The 27,490-nt window shown below is 37.0% G+C and overlaps 2 protein-coding genes across 8 annotated transcripts; one reads left to right on the top strand and one right to left on the bottom strand.

The window, feature by feature from the left end:
- The first annotated feature begins 924 nt into the window (after positions 1-924).
- LOC18445942 (cytochrome c biogenesis protein family) lies at positions 925-24,562 on the top strand. 6 transcript variants are annotated; one of them, XR_016048426.1, is made up of 8 exons: positions 925-1,456; positions 2,565-2,784; positions 3,775-3,886; positions 4,146-4,418; positions 4,891-5,156; positions 5,794-5,978; positions 6,392-6,475; positions 6,616-7,067. XR_016048426.1 is itself a non-coding variant. In XM_006856068.4 (8 exons), exons 1-8 carry the CDS (start codon positions 1,033-1,035, stop codon positions 6,793-6,795), a joined length of 1,716 nt encoding a protein of 571 aa, XP_006856130.2. In that variant the 5' UTR covers positions 925-1,032; the 3' UTR covers positions 6,796-7,067. The 6 variants fall into 6 exon arrangements, 4 of the variants coding, with proteins under 4 accessions (XP_006856130.2, XP_088712970.1, XP_020530337.1 ...); XR_016048427.1 differs by having other exon boundaries at positions 5,374-5,978; XM_006856068.4 differs by having other exon boundaries at positions 5,822-5,978.
- LOC18445943 (Pentatricopeptide repeat (PPR) superfamily protein) lies at positions 8,385-14,292 on the bottom strand. 2 transcript variants are annotated; one of them, XM_020674676.2, is made up of 4 exons: positions 10,371-14,292; positions 9,796-10,135; positions 9,411-9,631; positions 8,385-9,031 (listed from the first exon to the last, which is right to left on the bottom strand). In XM_020674676.2, exon 1 carries the CDS (start codon positions 13,326-13,328, stop codon positions 10,440-10,442), a length of 2,889 nt encoding a protein of 962 aa, XP_020530335.1. In that variant the 5' UTR covers positions 13,329-14,292; the 3' UTR covers positions 8,385-9,031; positions 9,411-9,631; positions 9,796-10,135; positions 10,371-10,439. The 2 variants fall into 2 exon arrangements, with proteins under 2 accessions (XP_020530335.1, XP_020530336.1); XM_020674677.2 differs by having other exon boundaries at positions 9,497-9,631.
- Positions 24,563-27,490: the final 2,928 nt, after the last annotated feature.

Here is a 27,490-nt window from a genome sequence, read left to right as displayed (position 1 = left end):
CTTACGAAAAGTTAAAATAAGACCTAGGCTTTATGAAAAAGAGAGAGTAAAGACTCACTTCTCTTGTGTCAGACAACCTTCAAATCGATAATCTCGAATTTGACCATTATGGTCGTTAAAAAAAAAGGATTTATGGCCCTAAATATAGTGTATATTGTATAACTTTATCCCCGACCATCTATTTTCAGGTATTAGCACATCTTGCAAGATTTGTACTCGTTTTTTAACTACAAATTTTATAAAGGATCGTATGTCATGATACTATTTACCTTTGATGCAAAGAGGTCAAAATTAATTGTAGCTATCTGCTGTGAAATCTGATAGGTTGAGTGTATCATAAAGTTCGAAAAAATTTCATTTGAACTTTTAATTAATCAATTAAATAACTAATCAATGGTCGAACGAGCTTTCTCTAATGCCACCCCACCAATACCTTAAAAAAATCTAGCTCTTAATCTACTTAAAAAATAGGGAAAGATATGTCTTCCGCACTGAATTACCCAAAAAAATAAAAAAATAAAACAAAATAAAATAAAACGAGCTTTCTCTCACTAAAAAATCTTCGTGACAGAAATTTTTTTCATGCGGGCTGAACCACATGACTACGGTCCAAAAAGTGTAAAGCAACCATCATAAAGATGGATGCTAAGTAGGTGTTCCATCTAAAAACAAGAAATTAATGATGGAAATGTTTTCTTACTAGAACCATTATTTTTAGTTTTTAAAATTTATTTATTTTTTCATAAAATTTATTTATTTTTTCATATTCGTCATCTTCATGTTAGAGATTAAATGTCCTTAAAAATTATGGCCAAAGGTCCATCTCAAAAATAGATATATTAATAAACCCGCATTTCTACATATGCGGGCTTGGCGACCCGCATAGAAACTGGATCCCTTCATGACTCACTCCTTATAAGCGAAGCAAATGATGCCGCGTTGCAATTCAAAATATCCACCTTATCCATGGCAATGAGAGCATAAGAAGGAAACACTATCACAGAGCTTACTCTCATGTCTTAAGCTCATGTGATGGACTTGTTCCTAATAAACCCCACAAAATCCCTGCAAATTCCAACTCCTTTATCTCCTTTTCCCCCCAAATTCAAGCTCCATTTCTTCGTCCATGGCTTGGGTTTTAGCAGAACAATCTCTAGGTCTCAATTTATGGCTAAAATTCAATCTTCAGATGATACAAAACGGAAGATAAGAAAACCCATTTCTCAGAAGATAATTCTCTCCGGTCCTCTGGACTCGCCTGAAATCTCTGAAAATGTCAACGCAAAAGTTGAGATTCCGGCCATAGATGCCCAAAAAGTTGAGATTCTGGCCAAAAAGGCCAGAAATCCTTTGTGGGTTTCTCTTAAAAGAGTTCCCCGGAGGATCGCTTCGGTCCTTTCAAATCTTCCTCTTGCAATTGGAGAGATGGCCACCATTGCTGGACTTATGGCTCTTGGTATGATTTTTTTTTTTTTTTAAGCGATGTGTCTTTGCTGTTGGGTTTGTTATTTTGAAATTTTAGTTCTTCTTCTTCTTTTTCTTCTTCATCTTATTTTTGGCATAATTTTGACCTTTTTTATTTTTTAAAATTGCTGATATAGTCTTCCTGGCGCACCATTGTTTCGGTTCTCATACTTCTTGTTTCTTCTTATTTCATTTTGTATCCAAATTATGAAATTGGGCGTTAAATATTTGTAAACGGACTGCATAAATTATACTTCTTTGGAGTTAAAGTTATATGATTTTTCTGTATTGATAATTTATTGTTTCTGGTGCCTATTGATTATTTGGATTTTGATTTCTTTTTGGAAATTCACTGTGAATATCAGAAAACTGGTTGTCCTTTTGTAGCACTGATAAAATTGTCTATTGGGAAAATGATAATTCGATGAATTCCCATGTTACATGGGAAAAGGGATATCAGAATTTAGGACCAAAAACTAATTTTTTCTGATGTCGATTTTATCATGTGTTTCTTGTTCTCTATTTCTGGCAGTTAAGTAATGATTTTGAATTTTCTGATGTGCTTTTTGAACTCCAAATCTAATGAAAATGTCTTTTAAGTACACTGAATTTTTATCGAATCTATGTTTATAGGTATTTTCGATAAATGTAAAGTCAATCTAAGTTCTAATAACTTCTATTGATATTTCCTTCAATCCCTTCTAGTTTTATAGTACAACTAGTTATCTTTGTAATCGTAATTTTATAAAGAGATCAGGGTTTCTTAGTGAACGATTACAATTTCGGCAGCAATTGTGCCATCTTAATTCTGAACTATTTATTGATTCCCTTCTGATCAACCAAAATTCATTATTGAATTCGATCACCATCTACCATCATGCTAACATGCACACCACATATGGAGCAGATTAAGTTGTAACTGAACAACTTTCCAGGTCTTTCAAGTACAAACACACATTTAGAATTGGTACTACTCAAATGATAGAACATTACACTACACTTGTAAGTTGTAACCAGCAGTCGTGCATCCATGGCTTTAGTCTTCTTTTTCTTTTGATTATTAAGTCTGTAATTCTCTGTTAGTTTTCTCACATATGCAGGCACAGTGATAGAGCAAGGGGAGGCCCCTGAACTTTATTTCCAAAAGTACCCTGAAGATAACCCAGTGTTGGGGTTCTTCACATGGAGATGGGTTCTCTACCTTGGTTTCGACCACATGTTCTCATCTCCTGTCTTTCTTGGAATGCTGGTCCTCCTTGCTGCTTCTCTCATGGCATGTACTTATACAACTCAAGTTCCTCTGGTTAGGGTTGCTCGCAGGTCCACTTCATCTCTCTGTTGTCTCATACACCAATTTTATATGAGCCTTTGATAAGAGGGAGAGTGTATGATATAATCCAATGGCTTGTGGAAATCTGTAATTCTGTACTCCTCCAGAGTCATCACTCATCACCATCCATGACATGATGAACTTCTAACGGAGAGAAGTGGGACCCACTTTTGGGTCATGTCCTGTTTTGGTGGGTACCAGTCTTTCCATAGCCATCCATTTTTTCATTGGACAGTGAGAAATCCAATGATGTCCATTGAATTAACATACAATGATTTGATAAAATTGGACTTAAATCATTCTTTTCAAAAAGAAAATTGGACTTGTCTTCAGAACTAATTCTTTTCCACCGTTTGTGGACTCATTAGTTGTTCTATCTTCTATGCACTGTTTTGAATTCCTTCTCTATTTGTTTGGTTGGTTTTATGCCTCTCCATTTTTACACTCTAATGCTTAGGTCTGACCAGCTTATTGTCTACTTGCCAGAGTTTGGGTCTTTATACTTTATCTGTATTTACCAGTGTTTGGGTCTTTATACTTGATCTCTTTAAACTTATTTCCTTGCAATTGTAGTATTTTGGACAAGTTAATGCATGGGCAGGGAACTTGAAAAAACTCTGGTTAACCTACCAAAAACTTGAAAGAAAAGGAATTCTAAAAACCATTTCAGAAGAGGGCTTTGTCCCTAAACCATACGGGTATATTGCTCATCATCTCAACTACCTCCTTACCTGTTTGACTTCCCTGCTTGGTAATCATATCCACACACATACTTTATCTGCCTATCCACATAGATAAGTGCATACATACATGTATATATGTATATGATTCGGTATGCATATGTTGGATAGTATATGTTTGTGATTCCCGTCAAGGACATGGACACATACTCGCATATGGCAGTTGTGCATTAAACAAGGATCTAGCTCATCAATGAATTGGAATAAACTTTGCTGATTTGGATTTCATTGTTGATGCAGATGGTCGTTCTTAACTTCTGCAGAATCTATTCGAAAGCAGGAGGTTGCCGATTCTCTTCCAAGGGCATCCATAAAGGACCTGGGTGTTATTTTGATGGGTGCCGGATATGAGGTGGAGGCCCTCATTTACTTTGGAGTTCTGATTTTTTGGCAAGAGACGTGTTTAACATGTTGTATTGCTTGTACCTTAGCAATCTTGTTGATAGACATATTAAATTATCTTCTTTTACTTTCTTCAGTAGGATACATTCAGTTTTTGCCTCTTTAAAATTTACAAAATGGTTAAACCAGATGTGGAAGAGAGAGAGAGAGAGAGAGAGAGAGAGAGAGAGAGAGAGAGAGAGAGTAACCATACTGTATGAATTTGACAGGTTTTCTCCAAAGGGCCATCTCTGTATGCTTTCAAGGGGATGGCTGGTCGTTTTGCCCCTATAGGAGTCCATTTAGCTATGCTTCTGATTATGGCTGGAGCAACTCTCAGTGCTACAGGGAGCTTTCGGGGTTCTGTTACAGTCCCTCAGGGATTGAATTTTGTGATTGGAGATATCATGGGTCCAAGTGGCTTTCTCTCGAATCCTATGCCATCTTTCAATACTGAAGTTCATGTCAATAGATTCTACATGGACTACTATGAAAGTGGGGAGGTAATATAATCTTCTGGTTCCAATTCCATGAGTGCAAACTTCATGTCTATGACTAGCCCACTTTGAACTTATCTGCTATTAATGCAGTATTTTTGGAGAATTTGTCATATGTTGCCATGGTTTCCTTCTATCTGAGTTGAGGAAGCCTTCAGTCCTGTTTCTTTCACTGTGAATTAGAGAAAAAATTATATTAAAAAAAAAAAACTGAACTCTCTCCCCCCCCCCCCTCCTCCCTCCCCTCTCCCCTCCCCTCCCCTTTTAAATTACAAGTCTAGGGGATAAAATGTGTTTGTTCCGAATACCTGCAAATTTAGCCATGAGTGTGGGAACATAGCCGGGGTAAAACTTGTTTTCTGACTGATTAATTTATGTTTTTTTGGTTGGCATAATCAATCTGCTTTTACGGTGGTATCAAATCTAGATTATGTTTCACAAAGTTTTTGACTAAGAAATTTTCATGGTCGGTATTTAGGTTTCACAGTTTCACACTGATCTTTCACTACTCAATTTGGATGGGAAGGAGGTGATGAGGAAGACAATAAGCGTGAATGACCCACTAAGATATGATGGAGTTACCATATATCAGACAGATTGGGGTATCTCAGCTCTTCAGGTTTCCAAGGATACTGATGGCCCTTTTAATCTGGCGATGGCTCCATTGAAGATTAATGGGGACAAGAAGCTTTACGGGACCTTCCTTCCTGTAGGAGACACAAATTCCTCTAATGTGAAGGGAATGTAAGAATTTTTCTCTCCAAGTCATCTACGGATCTGCATAGTGAAATAACTTCCTGCTGTTACATATGTTGCATTGAAAACACTGAAAGATGCTCAAATGTAAAAGGAATGGAAGCTTTTGACTATGTATATCATCTAAATTCTATGGTTTCAGTACTTCTAGAGTATAGCCAAGTTGTGACACTACTAATTGCTGTTATGTGCATCATACTGGAAGCATGGAAGAACGATAAAAGTGAAGCTCTATTTCTTTCATACATGCTGAGGCACAAGTTTACCATATTCAATGGAGTATAAAGTACACCGTAGGGACAACCACCATCCGTTCCGTAAGACAGATGTCGGAAATTAATGGATACGGGTCCCACTACAGGAAATCTCCACTATCCATCATCAGGAATAAATGGTGGATGCTCCTTTTGAATATTGTTTAGCATACTATATTATGGTGGATGCTCCTTTTGAATATTGTTTAGCATACTCAATTAAATTGTGGTATACTTGTGATGCAAACATTCAAAAATAAAAGATTTTATGCGTGGCAAAGGAATGGGTATGAGAATTTTAAGAACCCTGCCTTTTGCACTTGCAAGCTTAAACCAGTTCCTTGTGAAAATGGAACGTTTTTTGTGCTTAGATATGTTCTCAGTTTTGGGGATTAGCAGATCAATGCTGGCTCGTGATCTACAGTCAATAGTTCTTTATGATCAAGAAGGCAAGTTTGCTGGTGTTCGCCGGCCTAGCTCGAAGCTTCCTATTGATATTGATGGCATGAAAATTGTGATTGAAGATGCAATTGGAAGCACGGGCCTCGAACTAAAGGTAGATTTATGATTGTTCCTTGCAGTGATGCATTGCACTAGGTATTCGTATTGTCTCATGCTCTAATGAAAGTTTTAAGTATCCAATGACAAACAACTGTGCTACTGCTAGTAATAATAACAATAATTATAATGTTAAACCAGAATACCAAATTCTTCCATACGATACCTCCAATTCCTGTGAAAATTAATTTATCAATGATAATAATACTAGTAAAGATTTTACTCCCAAAAAAAAAAAACACTACCAATAAAGGTGGCCGTGGTGATGATTATGATGCTATTGCATTTTCCCTTTAAATGAATTATCAGATACCTTCTCATTCTAATATTCTGATTGGAAAAGTATGCCACCTTTTACTTCGTGTATTTTGTTTATTATGTTTCCCAAATGAAAGCTTAGTTCTTGTACAGACTGACCCAGGGGTCCCAATAGTATATGCTGGATTTGGTGCATTAATGCTCACTACTTGCATCAGTTATTTATCTCATTCTCAGGTAAGACATCAATTTTCAGTTACATCATTAGAATTTCTATCAAGATTTTCTTTCTAAAGAAAATTTTAGAACTTTGCATGACATTACATCATTGTAGCTTCTAATTTAATTTGTTGGTGACCGGTGATTGACCCGTTTAGATTTGGGCATTACAAGATGGAACCACAGTGGTTGTAGGGGGAAAGACTAATAGAGGAAAGGTTGAATTTGCTGGGGAGCTAAACCGTTTGCTTGATTCCATACCCGAAATAGTAAACACCAAAACAACTCCCAGTAAAACATTGAATTCTGAATCAAAAGATGGTGATTCCTTAGTTTGAAGCAAATCCAAGTTTGGCGCTTTGGCCACTTTCATAGGGAGTGTACATATTTGAACAGTGAAGACCAATAAATTTATTGGTTCATGAGGACTTAGCCACAAGAAGCCAGTCTCAATTCAGTACACAATGAAGTACTAATAAGCTTGGTGCTGATATTTGTAATAGCATTTATTGCGTTTGAATTTGAGGATGTTCTAGAATTTGCTCATACCTCGAATGTATTCGTGACCCAATTTATAGCATGAAATTCAGAAATCTGAATTTTTGCTTCATTCCATTGACTAAATTGGGTATTTGCAGATGTGCTTTTGTGCTCGACTGATAAACACTTCTTTCTGTACCCTCTTTATTTGGTTAAATAAACCTACCTCCCTCCCCCCAACTGGGGAAATAAACTTAAACGAAGAAATATCTCTCTGAATTTTGGGAAAATTTGTTTAAAAGAAATGAAAATACCCATATTTAAAATCATATACTATTGGAAGCTAAAGTCCCAAAACCGCCAACATAACAAACTTAACCCGTTAAGATTAAGTTTTGGCTATGGCTATGAGCTTCAAAATTTAATCCCCCTACTAGTGATATCATTGGGGGCTTCAAAGTGGTAGGAGGTGAAATTGGAGAATTGGTGTGTAGTTTCTCCAGAAAATCCAGAAAAACTTTATCAACCTCGAACATAGTTTGCCAGCTAATAGTGATTATAGCCTGTATTAAACACAAAGGATCTTATTATATGCCCTCATATTTATTAAACCAATATATTTAATTTATTTGTAAGTCATATATATTTTTAGAAATAAATACAATGCATTCTTAGTCCTCCCATAGATAAAAATTGATAACCTTATCCATCATGCACAAATCAATTAGCACTCACGCCTTACTATCAAATGAAAGAAAGAAAAAAACCCTTAGAATTTTGGCTCCAATATAATGCGCTTGTCTAGTAGAAATAGCCCTGTTTGTGAATCTCGCCACTCAATTCAGGAGTTTGTGAATAGACCTGGACGGTGCATAAACTTCCAAAGAAAGTTCTTACTTTAAATTCGAGGCATCATGAATTTTGAGGAAAATAGCACTTTTACACTAATAAAAATTTCACCAAAAGAAGAAATAGAATTTGAAATAAATATATGCGGGATAATTTAGGTGTAGCACCAATAGCTGACAAGATGAGAGAAAGCTGACTTTAGTGGGCGGGCCATGTGTGCGCATATCCAATATAGCATCTGTTAGAAGGTACGGGTTAATTCAAGTGGAAGGCTCAAAAGGATAAAATAGGTTTGAAAAGACATGGTTGGAAATGTGAGAAAAGATAGAGAGATTTATGACTTCACTGAGAGTATGACCCTTAATAGAATAGAATGACGGATCAAGATTGTATAGCTGATCATAATTAGTTGAAAAAAAGCTTTGATCATGAAAAATTTCACCAAAAGATCAGCATAAAACAACATAAACAAATAAAGTTTTCATTATAAAACGAGACAAAAATAAGAAAGTAAATGAATCTATCAATGGCCCACCATTAACCCATAAAGATTTACAAGGAGCCGCTACAAATCAAGAAGGAACCATCACAAATCAACTGACACCCAAAACAAATAGAATCTTATACCATATAACATATCCAATATCTTCCCGCCATCTAAATAAATTGATACAAAATTTATTAGGCAGATCAGTAGGAAAGGGGTCAACGACCCATGCTAATAATGAAACTCGAGCCGAGCCATTGTGGCACCCACCAGCTTGACCATCTATGCCTTGAGTTGATTTCTACTATTGATAAGATATGATAGCCCCAAATTCCTCTTTTACAAAAGGACCCATTTGCTCTTTGCCATTTTCATTTTCCAGCAATGTCAGCAATTTATCAAAGACATATTTACTGAAATAACTATCATCTGATGTTTGCATTCTACCGATCAAAGTTGTGCCTTAATAACCTAAACTGGAGGAATTAAGGCACCTTGATTCTTTCAGAGATGCTTAGTGATGACATTGGAATATTTACACTTTTTCCACCCATGGATAAGCAAGGAATGCAACAGTTGGCAACAGGCACTTGGTTACCATCTCAGGTTTTTATATACAGGTCTATCATGTAGCTTGAAAACATGAACTGGAGGACTTAAGGCACCTCAAATCCTTAGGAGATGCTCGTAATGACTTTAGAAGCTTAATACCTTTTTCAGCCATTCATGAGCAGGGAGTGCAAAAGTTGGGAATTCACCTGGAACCAATTTGAGCACATTAAACAACAAATGAAATGAGTATGAAATTGGATCTGATCAGGTTATTCGGCAAATAATTAGAAGGTAAAATTTCATCTGAACATATGCTGTGAATGCATACTTTCTCAAGAAAATGTAGGGTGTAAACTGCAAAGATAGTGCTCTTCTGCATTAGAAAGAAGGTCGAGGATAATACGTGTCATTCCCCCAAAAGATAGTGCATGGCATCCTTTGAATAGTAAGATAAAAGATAAAACCATAGGTGCTTATTATTTGGGCAATTTAACACTATGGATGCTATAGATCGGGGCTTGTAACATAAGTAGATGAAAAAAATTCAAAGAAGCTTGTTGCTTTGTGTGAACATTGTGAACAAACCTCGACGCGTGCTGATGATATAAGTCTGCAGAGTTTATCACCATTTAAGCTTACAGAGTACTATATAGCATGCACTACCAGTTCACCTTTTCTTTCTTTTCTGTTGATCATTACAACCAATCCACTTCTCTTAGTTCTGACTCTCCTGCTTAAAATATGAGTGGAACTTCCAAATCTCAGTCAAGGAATGTTCATGAATACTCTAAAGGGAGACCCTGTTCCTGCACCAAAGAACCAAATCAAAGAAAATGATCATGGAGGTTTGTTTTGGTAAATACTATCATGGACTTTTCTGATCATTTGGTATCAATTTTAGTAGAGAAACAAAATTAGCAACTACAATATGAAAAAGAAAAAGAACTTTTGCCAGAAAAAACAGCCTTACCAATTTCTAGTCCAAGGGAAAGAGTAATGTTCATGGAGAACGTTCATGGAGCACTCGACTAGTACATACCAATTGAATGATGACAGTTGATGCCAAAATCTATTCTAAGATAGCTCAAAGGATGCTAAAATAATTAGACAATTCAGTGTAGTAACATTTCCACATGAAAGGTTGTCCATTGATAAACTCCTCGTGCAGAAACCAGAAAGCCTTGCGCAAAGCCTGAATATACTGCTTTAGTAGATCCATGCATTAGAATACAACTTGTTGGCTTTTGTTTCTGCCCCATCCTCTCTTTCTTCACCTCCTCCACCACATAGGTCTTCCTCAACACTTTTACCTGGCCATGCAAAGATACACCAACTATTGGAAGACTATAATATAAATCAATGTACTGTGAAAAAAGCACGGTATGTTGGGTCATCGCCATACATTGGAATAATGGACAGTGATGGAGAGAGGGTGGGACCCTCCATTGGGATCATGTAATGTTCTGGTGGGATTCCACTTTACCACCAACACCATCCATAAAAAGAAAACAAATATTTGTATGCTTAACCAGTTATTCAACTCACCTCCATGCAAATAATTTCTTTCCGCCTATTTATTTACAGTTCCCCCATCAACGGGCAACTTCAGACATGCTATGCATGCATAGTGCTGCTTGCATCAAAGTTGTTTGATTGGCTTGTAGTTTCATGGTCCAAAACACCTGGTAGAAGACCCTTGATATGCATCTCATCATAAAGCTTTGATATCTGACCCATGTCACCAGATTGAATATAGCCCTGCACTAATGTACTGTATGTCACAAAATTTGGATCAACACCCATTTCACCCATTTGATGAAGAAGCGATTTGGCAGCCTCTGTATCCCCTTTTTGACAAAGACCATTAATCAGAACAGAATACGTGATAACTGAAGGAGAAATCCCTTCCTCCATCATTTTGGATTTCAACTTAAGGGCATCATCTATTTTACCAGCCTTGCAGTATCCATCCATCAATGTATTGTATGTGATCACATTGGGGACCAGTCCTTTCATGCAAAGCTTATTGAAAAGCCTTATGGCCCTTTCTAAATTTCCAGATTTACACAAACCATTAATTAGAGCGTTATATATAGCAATGTTTGGAACGATACCCATACTAAGCATCTCATCCCTAAGCATGAAAGCTTCATTAATATTACCAGCCAATGAACAGCCATGGATAAGAGTACAATATGTGAAGTTATCAGGAATAAAGCCCCTTTTCAACAACTCTGAGAACGTTCTCTTTGCATCTTCCACTCTCCCTGATTTACAGAGCCCATCTAGAACAACATTGTACACAATGAGATTGGGCAAAAGATTACCACCATTAGTTAGCCCACGAATTTTCACCGTCATCTGTGAATTAAGATTCACAGATTGGAGCTCTACAAAACTTCCATAATGTGCATCTCCGAGAGAGAGATCAATGCCCAACATTTTCTGCAACACCATGTTTGCTTCATCTATCTTACCAAGTCTATAGAGGCCACTGAGCAATGTGCTACAAATTATCAGATTTGGAGTAAAACCCATCTCAGCCATTTCAAAATAGACACTAAAAGCTCTATCTAGCCTTCCTTCTTTGCACCACCCATCAATGAGAGCACCATAAGTCACAATATTAGGATTCAACCCCCTCTTCTCCATATCAGCCATGACATCTTTCACCTGACTGCTTCTCCCACAACTAAACAATCCACCAACTAAACTATTATACATCTCAATTGCAGGTTTAATTCCTTTCCTTTCCATCTCTTCCCTGACTTCTAAAGCTTTTACCATATTCTTCTCTCTACAGTAACCATCAATAAGAGTTCTATATGTTATACTATCAGGCAAAATTCCAGAGTTTCTCATTCTATCCAGGAGCTCCTCAGCCTCACACAATTTCCCCTTCTTACATAACCCATTAATCATAGTATTGAAAGTGACTTGATTCTTGGCATGGCCCAATACTAACATTCGCTCCCATAGCTTCCAAGCTTCTTCAAATTTCCCCAATTTGAGAAACCCATCAAGTAAAGTGCTCAAGGTAACCTCATCTGGATTTATCCCTCGTTCCCTCATCATTTGCCAAAGTTTCAAGGACTCATCAATATCTCCCACACGAAACAGGCCTTTAATAAGTGTATTATATGTTAAGGCAGTGGGTTCAACCCCTCTGCTAAGCATCTCGTCACAAAGATTAAATGCCTCCATAAACCTCTTTTCCTTGCAAAACCCATTTAGGAGAGTGTTATAGCTGTATGAATCAGGAACTAGTCCTCGAATTTCCATATCCCTAATTAATTGCTTTGCTTCATTAAGCATGCCAATCTTGCAGAACCCATTAAGTAATGTATTTGAAGTAACAATATTTGCCTTCAGTCCCGAGCCCAACATCTCATCCTGAACCCTAATTGCGTCTTCCAATTTACTAATTAAGCAATACCCATTTAAAATTGTACCATAAACAACTTCATCAGGAACCAGAGAATATTTCTCCTTCATCTCTCTGAGCAATTTCTCGGCTTCTATCATCTTACCTTCTCGACAGTATCCTTTAATCAATAAATTGAATGTAATAACACTGGGTTCAAGGCCCCTTTGAGAAATCAAATAAAAAACCCTGAGAGCTGCCTTAGTTTCTCCTAAATTAGAGTACCCATTTATCAGAGAATTATAAGTAACAAGATTTGGTTCATAACCTTTTCTCTCCATTTCCTCTAATAATTCTACAGCTTTACACATTTTACCATCCTTAGAATAAGCATTAACAACCATGGTGTAAGTGTACACATCAGGAAAAATCCGAATTCTCTGCATTTGCTCGAAAACATGGAACACAGTATGATTCTCATTCTTCCTAATCAAAGCACTGATTATACTATTACATGATCTCAAGCTTGGGCTAAAGCCAAACTTTCCCATATTATCAAACACATGGAGAGCCTTTCCTAACATACATTTCTCAGCATATAACTTAAAAAGCATATCGAAAACAGTTGGAGAGAATGAGAATTCCTTGAAAACATCCAATAACTCATAAAAAACCAGAGAATCTGAGCATTTAGAGGTAGAAAAAGAAACCAATTCATTAAGGTACTGGCGAGCCTCACTGAACATTTTCGCTCTCGATAAAATGTGAATGATTTTGCAGTAACATAGTGAGTTGGGTCTGAATTTTTGTTGTTGCTGTGCAATCTTGAAGAAATTTAAACTGGCAACAGGGCGAAGCCTGAGTTTTCTGAGAACCCCATCAACCAATTCATCTGAGAAATCAAAGGAGAGATGGCTAATGGCTTCAAGGCGATTGAGAATGAGGATTCTACAGAGCGTTTCTATGAGTTGGGTTTGGGTTAATGGGGGGCCATGGTTGGGTTTCCGCTGGAGAAGAGTGGTGGTGGTGTGAATGGATTTTGCTGCAGGGAAGAGAGAGAGTGGGGTGATGAGAGAGAAGTACCTGGACATGGCAGAGGATAGTGAGGGGATGTTACATTGAGTTGATGGATCTTCCATGTACAGAAGAGGAATTGAGTTTTCACCTTTCTGCCCCAAAGATGCAGAAATCGACTCGCACCCGACCCATACCTAGACCCTCTTTGGGTTCAGTTAATTGTGCCATCGGGTCTGGATCGGGTCTATAAATAAAAAATATATAAAAACTATTATATAGTTTAGAAAATATTTTTATATAAAGTTTCAACCTTAAAATCTAGAACTAGGGATGAACTTCAAAAATCTATTGAAAAAAGTTGTCTTAAAATTTTAATATTGAAAATTTTTCTAATTGATCATCTAGACATTGAGATATATGACTATGAAAAAAAAAAAAGATTTTGAGTCCCATAAATTATGCATCTTACAATGCAATATCTAGACCGTCCATTTTCAAGATTTTCATATGTTTATAGATCTACTTGATTTTAACCATTTTTAAAGTTTAAAATTTTATAATTAGATATGAAAATAGATTTTGTGATAATCCTAATAATATTTTATATCAAAATTATATGTTATGATAAAATTTGAAGGTGCGCCTTAATTGGATTGTTTAAGGTTGCAACCTTATAGAAACCACACCCTATATTTTATACTATATAATGTGCATTGTTTATATGTAATGTATACTAAATATTTGAGTCCGATTGGGTCGGCCTTGACCCAGACCCAACCCGATCTAATAGAATCCAACTTGGACCTAGACATAGACTCGGACCTGGATCCAGTTGGGTGAAGGTCAACTAGAACCAAACCTGAACCGTTGGGTCCAGGTCCCAAGTCAAGACCTGGACCCAATCGGGTCCACTGATTGATCCTAGTCAATTCCCACCTCTAACCTCGGCCATAATCCAGCCATGGTCTCCATAGGGCTGGCCTAAGCCTAGCCCAACTGGGGCGAAGAGCCCTTGGGCCAAGCCCTGACCCTACCACAATTAGGACCAGGCCCAAGCCAACTAAAGAAAATCCAGAAGAAAATAAAGAAAAATGGTCGGAGCTGGGCAGGTGAACAAATGGAGAGTGAAAGAGGGGGTTTTTCTAGCTGGGGGATTTTGATGTATTTACATGGTTTCATTCTTAAATCAATTTTAAAAGTGGATTTTTTTTTTTTTTTGGGTAAATAAGTAGACAACAAGCCCCGTTCTATTTTTATTGAAGTTTTCAAAAGTTTACATGTCGAAAGGCTACATATACAAGCACTACACAACCCTTTCTAGGGGGGATGTTAGCAAGCATCCATAGAAAGAAAGGAGTACAAAAGACGTGTGATATCTGCCACCAGTAATCAGCAAAGAAAAAGAGTTTTACCCTGCACTTGCACTTGCAGTTGGACAACAAACAGGGTGCATGGTCTCCTGGGGCCAATCTATGGTTGGTGAGCAAATCTACTTAATGCTTGGAGTAGCTTTCAATGATGAGTGGTAAGAGTCCAGTTCCTGCTCCACAGAGATGCACCGATCCATTTTAAAAATGGATCTTGTGTCTTAAAAAGGTAGTAATTTCGATCAATAATAAATTTGAAAAATAAATAAAATAAAATATTTTAAAATAAATTGTCTTAAAATTTGTCTTTTGATGTTTCTTGACCTTGCAATTCCATTAATCTAAATTAAATCTATTTTAAAGTTTTAAATTCTAAGTATTTATTAGATTCATGATCTTGGCTACTGAGATTATTAACTTGTAAACTCTATCTAAAATCCATCCCTAAGACATATTTTGAAAGGAGAAAGCATTAAATTTGGCCTCACCTAATCTTTTCTTTGTAGTTGCATGAAAATTTAAAATATGGTCCCCTTCGGATCCATCTTAGTGCTTGCGTCTAAATTTCGCAGGACTACTCGGGTTATTAGTTCGGGAAAAGAAAAAGAAAGCATTTCAAATGCTAAAAATAGATTGTTTAAAATAATTACGATGAAAGGTTTAAAAGTAATATGTTTGAAAGGTTTAAAGTTAAACTTCTTATTTATTATTTGTGATCGTGAAAAGTGCTTTTATTTATTTATTTATTTTATTCTTTTTGGTATTTCATTGGGGGAAGATAGACCCGTACCCATTTTTTCAAATAGTTTAGGAGTTAGGTTTTTGAAAGAGTTAGTTGGGTGGTGTCACTAATGTGGTCTCAATAAAAATGGAAACCATAAGATGGTGAATAAGGTATGGGGTTACTACCCTTGCTAAGAAGAGTGCTCTTATCACTTGCTATTTTCGTCATCGGCACTTGAATAGATACATTAGCAACCTTATTAGTAGATGTAAGATTGAAGTAATCTATACTGTCTATTTTACTTGAAAGGTGTAGATTTAGATATTATCTTAAGAGCTATGCCATTTATTGACATTGTCTTAAAAAAATGTGTCAAATTTACATCATCGAGTTAAAATAACCACCATGTAGGCACCCAATTTTCAATTAGGTTGTTCACTTTCTAAAGATGAAGCTTCTATAAAGCGTAGGTCTTAAGAAAAAGGGCAAAGCCTCGCCTTAAATTTTGTCTATAAAGCTTAGGTCTTATGGAAAAAGGGCAAAGCCTCATCTCAAAATTTGTCGGGAAAACACATAGGACATGGAAAAATCTTAAGCCCTAAATCTATTTTCACCACCAATTATGAAATTTGTGACTCAAAAAATAATACTTGTCTTGTGGATTCATAAACACTTGAAAATGAACGATCTGGATAATGTGTTACAATATAAACTGTGTTTTCCTGCTTGAAATCATAATTTCACAACCATAACGATCAAGGTTGAGACAATCGATATGAAGATTTTCCGACACTAGAACTATAAGTTCCGGTGAGTTTTGAAGTGAGGCTTTGCTTTTTTCATAAGGCCGTGGCCTTAGTTTAACCTTTTTGTATTCTATATTGCAGGTTTCCTATCCTGATTATTTTTCCTTTCATTTGGTCAAATGCTGATAAATTTGCGTAGTTCTTTTATTTTGTCGTTCAAGAAATTTACAGTCACCTCAAGACAATGCAATGGAAATATCTGACATTTTCATTGAGCCTTCTCTAAAACTACAAAAACTACGAGAAACCCACGTCCATTTAATTTTAGGAAAAATTATCAAAATATCTATACAAGATGAATTATTTCTATACATTTTCAATTATTTCAACTCTATATCATGTATTTTTCATGGGTATTCTGAGAGCGGTGTAAGGTGTTCAATGGATGATCTGGTAAATTTCCCTTAATTTTTGCCACAATTCCATCAACTGGAAATTAATTTCTAAAATACTTTATTCATGGCTCATCATAAGCCAAATTCCATTAGACAGGTCACTTATAATGTTTAAATTTTTATATTTTTTATAAAACAGATTCACGTCAATTTTGTGGCGTGTGCATCTCAGCGAGCCACACCAATAAAAATATAAAATAAATAAATAACTCAAATAATAAAACTAAGCAAAATATCCATTAAAAATATTTTTAAGGGTAATTTGGTTGTTTACTATTTTAATAATTATTTTTTATACTTTTATGGGTGCATAGCAGCTAGATGTATGGTCAAAATCTAAAGTGAACCTAATCAATATTATAAAAAAGTCACTATCAACAACCATGGCTATCCGGCTATCAAATAAAACTTGGACGGTAAAGAAGCTTAACAAAATACTCTAAAATCTCACTATGCATTTTTAAGTGTTTCCCTTATCACATATATTAAAGTGAAACCATGTTGTATGTCCTATTGGGTTTATGTGGCCTTTAACGGGCTTATTAATATGTATTGAAATATTTTTATTATAGTGAAACATAAATTCAATGGGAGTGTGGTCCCTCGAGAACCATATTAAGCTAATGATGTTTGCTTATTTCGGACTGTGCTTATCTATCTAGGTCAGTCGGTTGTAAAACCCAACGTACCTAGGCATAAAGAATTAACCGAGGAGGGTTTTAGGTTAGCCCTTGATGAGATTGGAGATTATGCCTAGATGAGAGAGCCGAGGGATTGCGTAACCCTTGTGTGTGATGGTAGGCCTACTGAGACAGGGGCCAAACCTTCATCTATGTTTCATCGCACGGCATGCATATTGATAGATTGTTCGGGAAAGTCAGATGTCCACCTTTGGGTGAAGCGTATGCATGTGCGAAAGATACCCCTATGCACCATAGAGTTGTGGTCGCATCAGGTCATAGTGACATTGATTCGTCTTTAGGGGAGGACCTGTAATCCACAGACTGAGATTGCGACCCCTTGATTCATCGACCTAACTTTGGTGACCCGCTAATGAGCCACTACTTGGACTGTGGGTCATGAAAAACACTAGGTCGATTGGATAAAGCTACTATGATCTGTAGTCCACAGTTGAAGGTGGAGTACCCCATTATTACATATTGAATTCCTAAAACCATATGGATCATTTTCCCACCATATTAATTTAATTGTGTTTATTTTATTATTAAAATGATTTTAGTTTCATTATTTTAATTTTTATAAATCTCTCAATATTTTAATTATGATTTTTGGATTTATAAAACTACAGTTATTGATTTTACAAAGTTGTAAAAATTCAAATATATATTAATTCATTTTATTTAATTTTAAAATTTTTTTATAAAATTTCATGGGGGCCCAAAGTGCACATGGACCCACCATGTGGCATGTGGGTGGGGGCCACATGTGCCACAAAGGGGTGGCAAGCCCCACCCTTTGGATTCCTCTTGTTTCTTTGTGATCAAGGTCTTTACGATTATGATATTTTTGATTTGAGGCATGTGGTCAAATCTTGGAAAGGATATAGCGGCCATGACATATTTTGTAATATGATAAGTATGCTTTAAAAGGGATATGGTCAATTTGAATAGATGGTAAACATTGACCTTATCTTGTTTAAAATTTTTGGTAGTGTTTATTTACTTGATAATGTTTGACATATCCCTATGGAATATGTGATATGATCATGCTATTTTTATGGAATGCATGATATCTATTATATCTAAATATATTGATGGGAAAATGGTTTAAGAAAAGCGGGATAATGGTCCAAGCACCTTCCATAATGTTGATGACCCATCTATGGAATAGATGACTCAAATCTCTCACCCCACAAGTTACCTTAATCAACGGTATAGATTTAATCTCATGAAAAATGCAGACTATGAGAAACCCTAGATCTTATTTTTTATATAAATATGGGAGTTCTTTCCCATCTTTAAAACAATAACAATCTCTCTCCTCTGAGTTTCTCTCTCTAACCCTCTCTATCCCAAAGTTTCAAAGGGGGGGCCACGCCCCAACTCTAGCTACTACTCTTTTTATCCATAGACTTAAGAATAAACTAAGGGTTGTAGAAATTAGAGGGAAGCCTAAGTTATTTTTGGAGGTTAGGGTTTTGTGAAGAATTAAGGGTGGTTACATAGTTTGGCCGAAATCAGCTTTTTCGATTCGAAATTGAAGTTAGACCGCAGATCCCGCGCTATTGGATGTGGTGACTCGGTGTGGGGTATAAGAAGCCCGATTGAGGTAATCTCCGGCATCTTTATCTTATACTTACTTCTTTATTTCATATTCTCAAGTACAGTACAAGGTTGTATGAATGACATCAAGTAGTTGAGATTTATTTTATTGATGTGTTATTTATTTTTGGAATATTTATTGTTTGTAATAAGACCATATGTGAGTGATCTTGTTGCCAAAATTATAAGGGGTAATTATTATTAAAAAAGAAATTGTATTTTCCCGACAAAAGATCACATAGATCTTTCTTTCATACCCACCAATCTATGGACTATGGTACAACATGAGCCTAATGGCTCAAGCTGAAAGACCCCAAATCCATAAACAACCAACAATAATGTTCTTTTTTTATTTATATAGAAAATTCTTTTTTTCTGTTTTTGAAAAGGAGTCTCATAAATCCCCTTTTTACATGCAATATATGCCACATCTAGGTATTTCAAATAAAAATAAGAGAATTAATTTACTTACTTGAAAAACATTATGTGAAATATATTTGTCGAACTACCATCCCAATAGCCGCCTCTCTTCAAGTCTTTGAAGATAGTAAATATATTCTTTTTTTTTTGGAACATTAACATAACCTTACCATTAAATCAAAAAAAGAGATACAAGATACAAGATATATATGAAATAAAGAAGATGAAGCATTAAAAAAAATTAACCAGCAAAGAAGTGGAGTTTGCTCCTCCTTTGGCTAAGGCATCTACCTCTTCATTCGCCTCATGATAGAAATGATGCAAGTTAGCATTGAAAGAAGAAAGGGTGTTCCTAATATCATGAAACAATACTCTAAGGCTCTATGGAACACTGAATTCTTCATGGCTCGAAGCTATGACATTTGCCGAATCTCTTTCAATAATCTTACGCCCTTCCCATTGTGAAAGAAGTTTTAAACCCTCCAGGAGACCTCTAGCCTTCGCTTCATTAGCAGTACTAATACCATACGGACCTAGATATGAGCACAAGACATGACCCAAATAATTTATAATCAACCCACCATAACCTGTTGCTCATGGATTGCCAAAGCTGCTACTATCAAAGTTCATTTTGATTGAGTATAAAGGAGGAGAGGACCAAACAACAGCTCTTCGAGTAGATCTCATGCTGCCCAAGGTCGCGATTGTTAAGGGGTTGTTAATGATAAGACTCTTTGGTGTAGAACCACTATCTTTGTGAGAGGAAAACAAGTTTGCTGTTAAAGCTTTAGATTTTAGCATAGCAAAATAAGTAGAGATTCCTTCAAATACTCTTCGGTTTCTCTCCTTCCACATACCCCAAAGGGCATTTACCCATAAAGAATGCCAAAATATATTACCCACCTTTGGGATACCAGGGAATAACCATTGAGTGATAAACAATCTACAAAATTCTAGAATTGGAATGGATAAGTTGAAATATTGGCGAACTCAATTCTAAATATCATAAATGAAAGGGCAGAAAAGGAACAAATGTTGGGTCGTCTCATCGCTAGCTTTGCTCAAAATGCAGACATTGGGTATAATGAATCCTCGCATCCTTAAGTTATCTACAATGGCTAGCTTGTCTTGAAAAAATATCCATAGAAACAATTGAACTTTAAGTGGAATATGAGTTTCTTTATCTGAAAAAATCCTGGATCTATTTGTCTATATCGATCGTAGAAGATAAGAGCATATGCTGACTTAACCGTAAATCCCCTTAGGTAGTAAGGTCCTAGATCACATCATCCTGTAAATTAGGGAAAAATTGGACATTGTTTAACATGTCCAACAAGGTTTGATACTCATGGATAAAAGTATCAATCATTCTCATATACCTACAATGAATAGACCAAACAATGTTAGTATGAGCATCCCCACTGGCCTCCTTTATTGTAGCTAGTGGATTTGAGACTTTAGAGAATACCTCAAGAAAAAGATATCTGAGAGGGTGGTCACCAAACCATTTATCATACCAGAAAAGTGTAGATCCCCCAATGACAAAGATGGATAGGTCTCTCAAAGTCAATCCCCTCCAAATATGGGAAAGAGTGGCATTATTCCATAAACTTTATCGATCACCTATTTTTCTCTCAAAATTTCTACCCAAAGAGAATCTTGGTGGGTATGTACTCTCCACCACCATTTTAAAAATAATGCAGAGTTCATGTTTTTCAATCTGCGAATTCCCAAGCCACCTTCTTTTATAGTTGCGTACACCTTTGCCCAACTACCAAATGAACCATTTTTTTATTTTTTTTATCGTCTCCCCACAAAAAGTTCATCATAACTCTTTCTAGGATGAATCTGCATATGCATTCTAAATAAAGACATATAGTAGACTGGAAGGTTGGATGGGGTAGATTTAATAAGTGTATATCAATCTCCTAAAGACAAAGTCTTTGCCTTCCACAAATCCAATTTCTTATTGAATCTCTCTACTACAGGATCCCAATTAGACTTTGAGGGCCTCGAATCCACCAAAAGGATACCCAGATATTTGCAAGGCATCTTCTGAACATCACATCCTAGTAGTCTACCCATCCTTGACACTATGTTTTCAGGATATCTATTTCCAATCAACTTGGTTTTAGAGAGATTTACTTTCAGCCTAGTTGACATTTCAACACTATTTAGAAATATCCACAATCTATTGATTTCCATTACATTTGGATTACAAAAAATTATGGTATCATCTGCATATTGTAAGTGTGAAACAGTCAGACCATGGTTCCAACCTCAATGCCTGAAATAAGACTCTGTGAAGATACACCTCTAAGCATAACACTGAAACTTTCTACGACCAATGTATAAAAGAAAGATGATAGGGGATCTCCTTCTCTGATGCCTCTAGAACTCCTAAAGAAACCAATGGCCTTACCATTCACGAGAATTGAAAAGTGAGAAGATGAAAGACATCCCTCCATCTCGATCTAAAATCGATGCTGCCCATGATACTTTGGAGCACTTTCCAATCCACCATATCATAGGCTTTTTCAAAATCTATCTTATAAAGAAGACCCAATTTTTTCTCTCTCATTTATGGAGTGTATACATTCTTGAGCTACCAGAATGTCATCCATAATTTGTCTGTCTTCTAGGAAAGCAAATTGAGGACCTCGAATAATCAAGTGGATCACCTTTCGCAATCTATTAGGAAGTATCTTTGCAATGATTTTATAGACTACCCAATAAGTTGATGGGGCGAATGCCTTTCATATCCTCAATTACCTTTTTCTTGAGAATAAGGGCAATGAAGGTAGAATTCATTACCACAATAATTCTACCTCTCCAATAGAATTCCTCCAACAATTGAACCAAGTCGCTTTTTAGGAGCTCGAAAAAAGTTTGAAAGAAGGCTAAGGGAAAGTCATCAGGTCCTGAGGCTTTATCTATCCCTAGACCAAAAATTGCCTCCGCAATTTCTTGTTCCTCAAATTTTTTTTCTAGCTAGAATGCTTTATCTAGGGGTAATTTCACAAACGGTAAGTATTGAATAGATATATTTATCCCATTATCAGCCAAGAAGGCTTCCTTAAAATTACTTACCAAGGCACTTTTTAGGCTTGCTCCATCTTGAAATTATACCTCTTGGACTTTTAGATTTTGAATAAAATTGCACCTTCTTCTACCATTGGCGATAGCATGGAAGAATTTCGTGTTTTTATCCCCATCCTTTAACCACTTCACCCGAGATCTCTATCTCTACTGAATCTCTTCCAACCTGAGAAATTCCTTGTACTTAGCCACCCATATACTTCTATTACTAACTTGTTCCTGGTTTAGGAAGTTTTCCATAAACTGCAAATTATCCATATCCTCAATGTGACCTCTTGCTTCACCAATTTTAGACTGCAAATCACCCCACACATATTTTCTCCAACATATTATTTTTTCTTTCAGCAATTGCACTTTTTTGTCAATTGAAAACCTTTCCAACCATCTACTATTGTATCTTTCCAGAATTCCCCAACTAAGGAAATAAGATAACGCTTTGATAACCAATTCAACTAAAATCTAAAGGGGGCAAGACCAAAGGAAAAGCCATCTGAATTAAGGAGTAGAGGTACATGATTTGAGGGAATTTTAAGCAATGCCTTCACCCCAACTTTGAAAATAGATTAATAAACGCAAAGGTAAGTAAAAATCTATCTAGTCTAGTAAGTACAGGGGCACTCCAATTGTAGTTAGACCAAGTGAAATTAGCTCTTATAGAAAGAATATCAATCAACTAATGCTGCTGAATAAAGGATGCGGAAAGACGCATGCAAGGAGATATATAAGGATTAGAAGAAGATTCACTAGGCCAACTGATGATGTTAAAATCACCATAAACACTCCACGACAAATTGAAAATACAAATAACAATAGATAGTTCATCAAAACCAGCACGTCTTTCATCTGGTCTATTAGGACCATAGACCACAGATAAACACCAAGAGAAGTTATCCAAAGGACCTTGAAAAACAATTGAAATGTGTCTTTGAGTAATAATTTGCTGAGAAGCTATAAAAGTCCACCATGACGAACCTGAAACATCCACTCCCAAAAAATCGACTCCCAAATTCCACCATGACGAACCTGAAACATCCACTCCCAAAAAATCCATAGGTTTGTTACCCCAAACCAAACGAGCAAAAGAGATATTCAGAGACTCCAATTTGGTTTCTTGAAGCAGCAAGAGATCTAGTCTTTCTTTATTGCAAAAAGAAAGCACATCTCTCTTGCGGGACACACTATTGAGACCCCTGACATTCCAACACAGATCTTCTTTCTGTCAGATAGCCCTCTTTATGTTTGTTTCTCTTAAACTGATCAGCAAACACAGAACCAATCAGCTCAGAATGAGCACAAAGTCTAGAGCCTACCTCCTCTCTATCATAGTTAATGCTGCTTACAAGATTATCAAGCTCCCTTTGAACATGACCTTTAGGTTTTGCTCTTCTTCCCTTTGCTGCGACATAGTCTTTTATTCGATTTCTACCTTATTCTTTAGTTTCAGTACATCCGTAATGTTGTCTAAGGAATCACCGTAGTTGACTTGCATAGCATCCAAGACCTTCCCACTTCTAATGGATGTATTACTAGGGCCATTTCATTATCATTATCATCAGAATCATCTACAATAGGAACTTCTTTAGTAGGCTCATCCAACTCTTTTATAAGGGAATTTTCTTCCTCGTCCCTATCCAGAAATCACATGGAAATAAGAGGAATAACGAGAGGTTCATCTATAAATACACTCCTTAGTTCACCGACGATCTCGTTCTCTTTCATAGACAAGTTTTCCCCTCAAGGAACTTAACCAAAATTCTTCCTTGTGAGTAGGGAAAACGATATCTTCTTCCTCCTCATCTGAGCTTTTTTAAACATAAAAAAGTATCACTGGACTCTCCAAGTTTTTACCTTTCTTCAACTCTCGTAAAGATTTTGAAGCAGCCTTTTTGTGAGAAGTCTCTTCATCTCTTCTTCCTTCTCACTTTGTTTTCTCTCTCTTTGTGATATTGCCAAGCTCAAATAGATATGTTTTAGATACATAACTTATAGATTCTCTTACTGGGCTTTATATCTCATTCCTCATTTTTCTACCCCTGTAGAGTAGAAGTTGCAGGTTAACAGACTGCCAGTTGGGGGAGATCAATCTGGTCGATGAAGGTTTGTACCTGTGAAGAAGACATTTGGCTTGTATGTATTTGTCAGCTGTGGGCCATGTTCTTGGTGGTCTTTTGGAAATATTTATTTTGTATTTTGGGCCTTGTGTGCCTTGAACGGATGTATTACTTTAAGATATTTATGTAATGGCATTCTTAATTCTCCTTTTACCTAGTTTCTGGGTTTAGTGTTGGAGTTTCCTTACTTACTTAGTTTGCTTAAGTTACCGCTTTATCAAAGCAATGCGCTACTCTTTCTTGAGTCGTGTTCGCTACCTATGGATCACGAACCCACACCCTGCTAACCTCCGGTGTGTTCGGTGGATCAGGGGGCGGGATCGTGACAATGGTGATCTGGTCGTTTCTCTCTCTACAACACACCGTTGTTACTGTATGACAGGAGTACAAATAGAAAAGAAAGAGCAGAAAAAAATAAAGTGAGAGAGAGAGAGAAGCGAAAGTCTCTCACAACTCGAGCACTGTGTGATTCAGTGGTTAGAGTAGTAGAAGAGTTAGAACTCTAAAGAAGCTAACTCATGATGACCCTAACCCAAGTGGTCGAGTGCAAGAGAATTAATGTCTCTTATGACCTAACTTTACTATACGAGCTGATGGTTAGAGTAGCAATCCGAGAGTTAAAGCCCTAGGGCATTATCTCATGACGACCCCAACTTGAATGCTTGAGGGTGAGAGAAGAGATGAGTGAAGAGCAAGAATACAGAAAGAAAGAAGAGAAGTAAAGAGATGAGGTAAGAAATAAAATGTAATAGTTTTTAGAAAGAGAATAAAAGAATTTTAAGAAATGAGATGAATATTTTAAAAGAGGATAAAAATTTAAAGATAAAGATTTAAGAAAAGAGAAAGAGAATTTTATGTGAGAGAGAAATTTTTAATAGAAGAGAAGGGTTGAGAGAGATAAAGAAATAGAGAGATGAGAAAAATAGAAAGTAAGAGAATAGAGAAAGGAAAAGAGAGAGAGAGAGAGAGAGAGAGAGAGAGAGAGGAGAGAGAAAAAACTTAAGCAAAGAAAGAGAGAGAGAGAGAGAGAGAGAGAGAGAGAGAGAGAGAAACTTAAGCAAAGAAAGAGAGAGAGAGATAGAGTCTTTAGAAAAAAGAGAGATTGAGAGAGGTAAAGAGATAGAAAGATGAGAGAGAGTGAGCAAGGATGATTGAGATGATTTTTTTAAAAAAAAAAATAGATTGAGAGAGTTTAGGGAAAGGGAGATAAAGATGAGAGAAGAGAAGAGACAGAATGAGGTTAATGAGAGAGAGAGAGATAAAAACGTGAAAAGAGAGAGAGAGGGGTTGAGAGATTGGGTACGTGAGGAAGAGAGAGATGAGATTTGAGAGAGAAAGAGGGAGAGAAAGGTGGTATGAGATAATGATGAGTGCGTGAGGGAGACGGAGAGATTCAAGGGATTGGGAGAGAAAGACAGAGATGAGAGGGAGAGATTTACATGAAGGGAGAGAGAACGAAAGACAGAGATAAAGAAAGAGAAGAGATTTGGAGAGAATATGCAAAGGAGTGATGAGGGAGAGAGAGAGAGAGAGAGAGAGAGAAGATAAGAGAAAAAGAGAGAAGATAAGCGAGAAAGAAAAGGGCAGTAGCCCAGTTGCTGCTCGTGGAGGAGAGAGATTCGTGGGGGTGAGAGAGCAAGAGAGATGGTAGAGTAGAAGAGAAAGATCAAGGATAAGAGAGAAGAAAGAGAAATTAGTGAGACAGGGAGAGAGAAGGTTAGCGGTGGAGAGAGAGAGGGTGAGAGATTTGGTTGGTGCCGCAGGCCGAGTAGGATAGGAGAGATAGGTTTGTGGGGGTGGAAGAGAGAAATACAAAAGATTGGAGAGAAAAAAGGGAAGTTGAACCCACCTATGGTGCGGGTCCGTAGCTTGGACGATAAGAGGGAAGGTGAGAGAGAAAGAGTAGGACGATAGAGAGGGAGAGATAGAAAAAGCAGAAAAAAAAAGAGGTAGACTCGCCTTAGGCATAGTTCTGTGACGGTGAGTGAGAGGGGGAGAGAGAGAGGAGAGAGAGAGAGAAGTGGGGGAGAGGAGGTTTAGAGAGAGAGAGAGAAGAGGGGGGAGAGGTAAGGAGGTTTAGCCAGAGACAGAGAGGAGGTTTAGCAAGAGAGACTCATGAATCTGGTGAGAAAAGAGAGAAAATTTAGGAGGTAGGGAGATTGACAGAGGGGGCAGTAGTTACAAACCCACTGTGGGTCTGTGCACAATAGGAAAAGGGGAGAGATTGAAGGTGAAAGGAGGAGGAGAGAGAGAGTGGGGGCATTGCTGCTCACGAATATGGTGAGGGAGAGAGAGAAGGAGAGAAAAGAGAGAGCTCAGACCCACAGTGGGTATGAGAGATAGAGAGAGGCTCAAACCTACTGTGGATCCGAGTGGGTGAGAGAGATAGAGAAAAGAAAGAGCTCTGACCCGCTATGGGAGAGAAAGTGAAAGAGAGGGAAAAGAAAGAGCTCCGACCCTCTGTGGGTCCAAGAGAAAGAGAGAGAGAAAGTGAGAGAGAGAGGAGGGGCTTGAAGCTGTTGTGGGTTCGAGTGGGAGAGAGAGAGAGAGAGAGAGAGAGAGAGAGAAAGAGAAAGAAGAGAGAGGAAAGAGAGGAGAGAGAGTGGACCTAGGTGGCTTAGGTTTGGTGCGCCTTCAACAGACCCTTTGCATGTATTTGAGAGAGAAGCCTTGATCTTTGTGGGTCAAGGCTAGGGTCTAAGATCTAAGTGTATGACTTATGTGGGTTGGGGTGAGGTATGATGTATAAAAACTAGAGTGTATAGGCTAGGTTAGTATGCATGGGAGGTTTAAAATGTTTAGATGCTATGGTGTATTAGTGTAGCTAAGGTGTATCGAATAAGGTAGGAGGAAAGCTAAAGTGTATAGGGTACTATATTGTATGGAGTACTATGGTGTATGGTGTAGGGTAGGGTGTAGGCTAACTAAGATAGGGTATAGGGTGTATGGATTAAGATTGGGAACTAGGGGTTCTACGGTGTATGGACGCTAAGAGTTCTAGGGAGTATAGGAGTGGGAGTTGGGAATACTGAGGGAGTTGGGATTTTTGGGGTTCTAGGGAGTGGAGGGTTCCTAAGGGT

Source organism: Amborella trichopoda, chromosome 13 (assembly GCF_054954075.1).
Source record: "Amborella trichopoda isolate Santa Cruz 75 chromosome 13, AtrichopodaSantaCruz75HAP2 v2.0, whole genome shotgun sequence".
Taxonomy (NCBI): domain Eukaryota; kingdom Viridiplantae; phylum Streptophyta; class Magnoliopsida; order Amborellales; family Amborellaceae; genus Amborella; species Amborella trichopoda.
The sequence above is the reverse complement of the archived record's forward strand: the minus strand, read 5'-3'. Positions and strand labels throughout refer to the sequence as shown.

Bases quoted from the DNA above. Each gene is read 5' to 3' on its own strand.
- LOC18445943 (XM_020674676.2), bottom strand. From the start codon at position 13,328: ATGGAAGATCCATCAACTCAATGTAACATCCCCTCACTATCCTCTGCC.
- LOC18445942 (XM_006856068.4), top strand. From the start codon at position 1,033: ATGGACTTGTTCCTAATAAACCCCACAAAATCCCTGCAAATTCCAACT. The intron at 1,457-2,564 runs GTATGATTTTTT...TCACATATGCAG, and splicing joins TGCTGGACTTATGGCTCTTG to GCACAGTGATAGAGCAAGGG. The intron at 4,419-4,890 runs GTAATATAATCT...GTCGGTATTTAG, and splicing joins ACTACTATGAAAGTGGGGAG to GTTTCACAGTTTCACACTGA.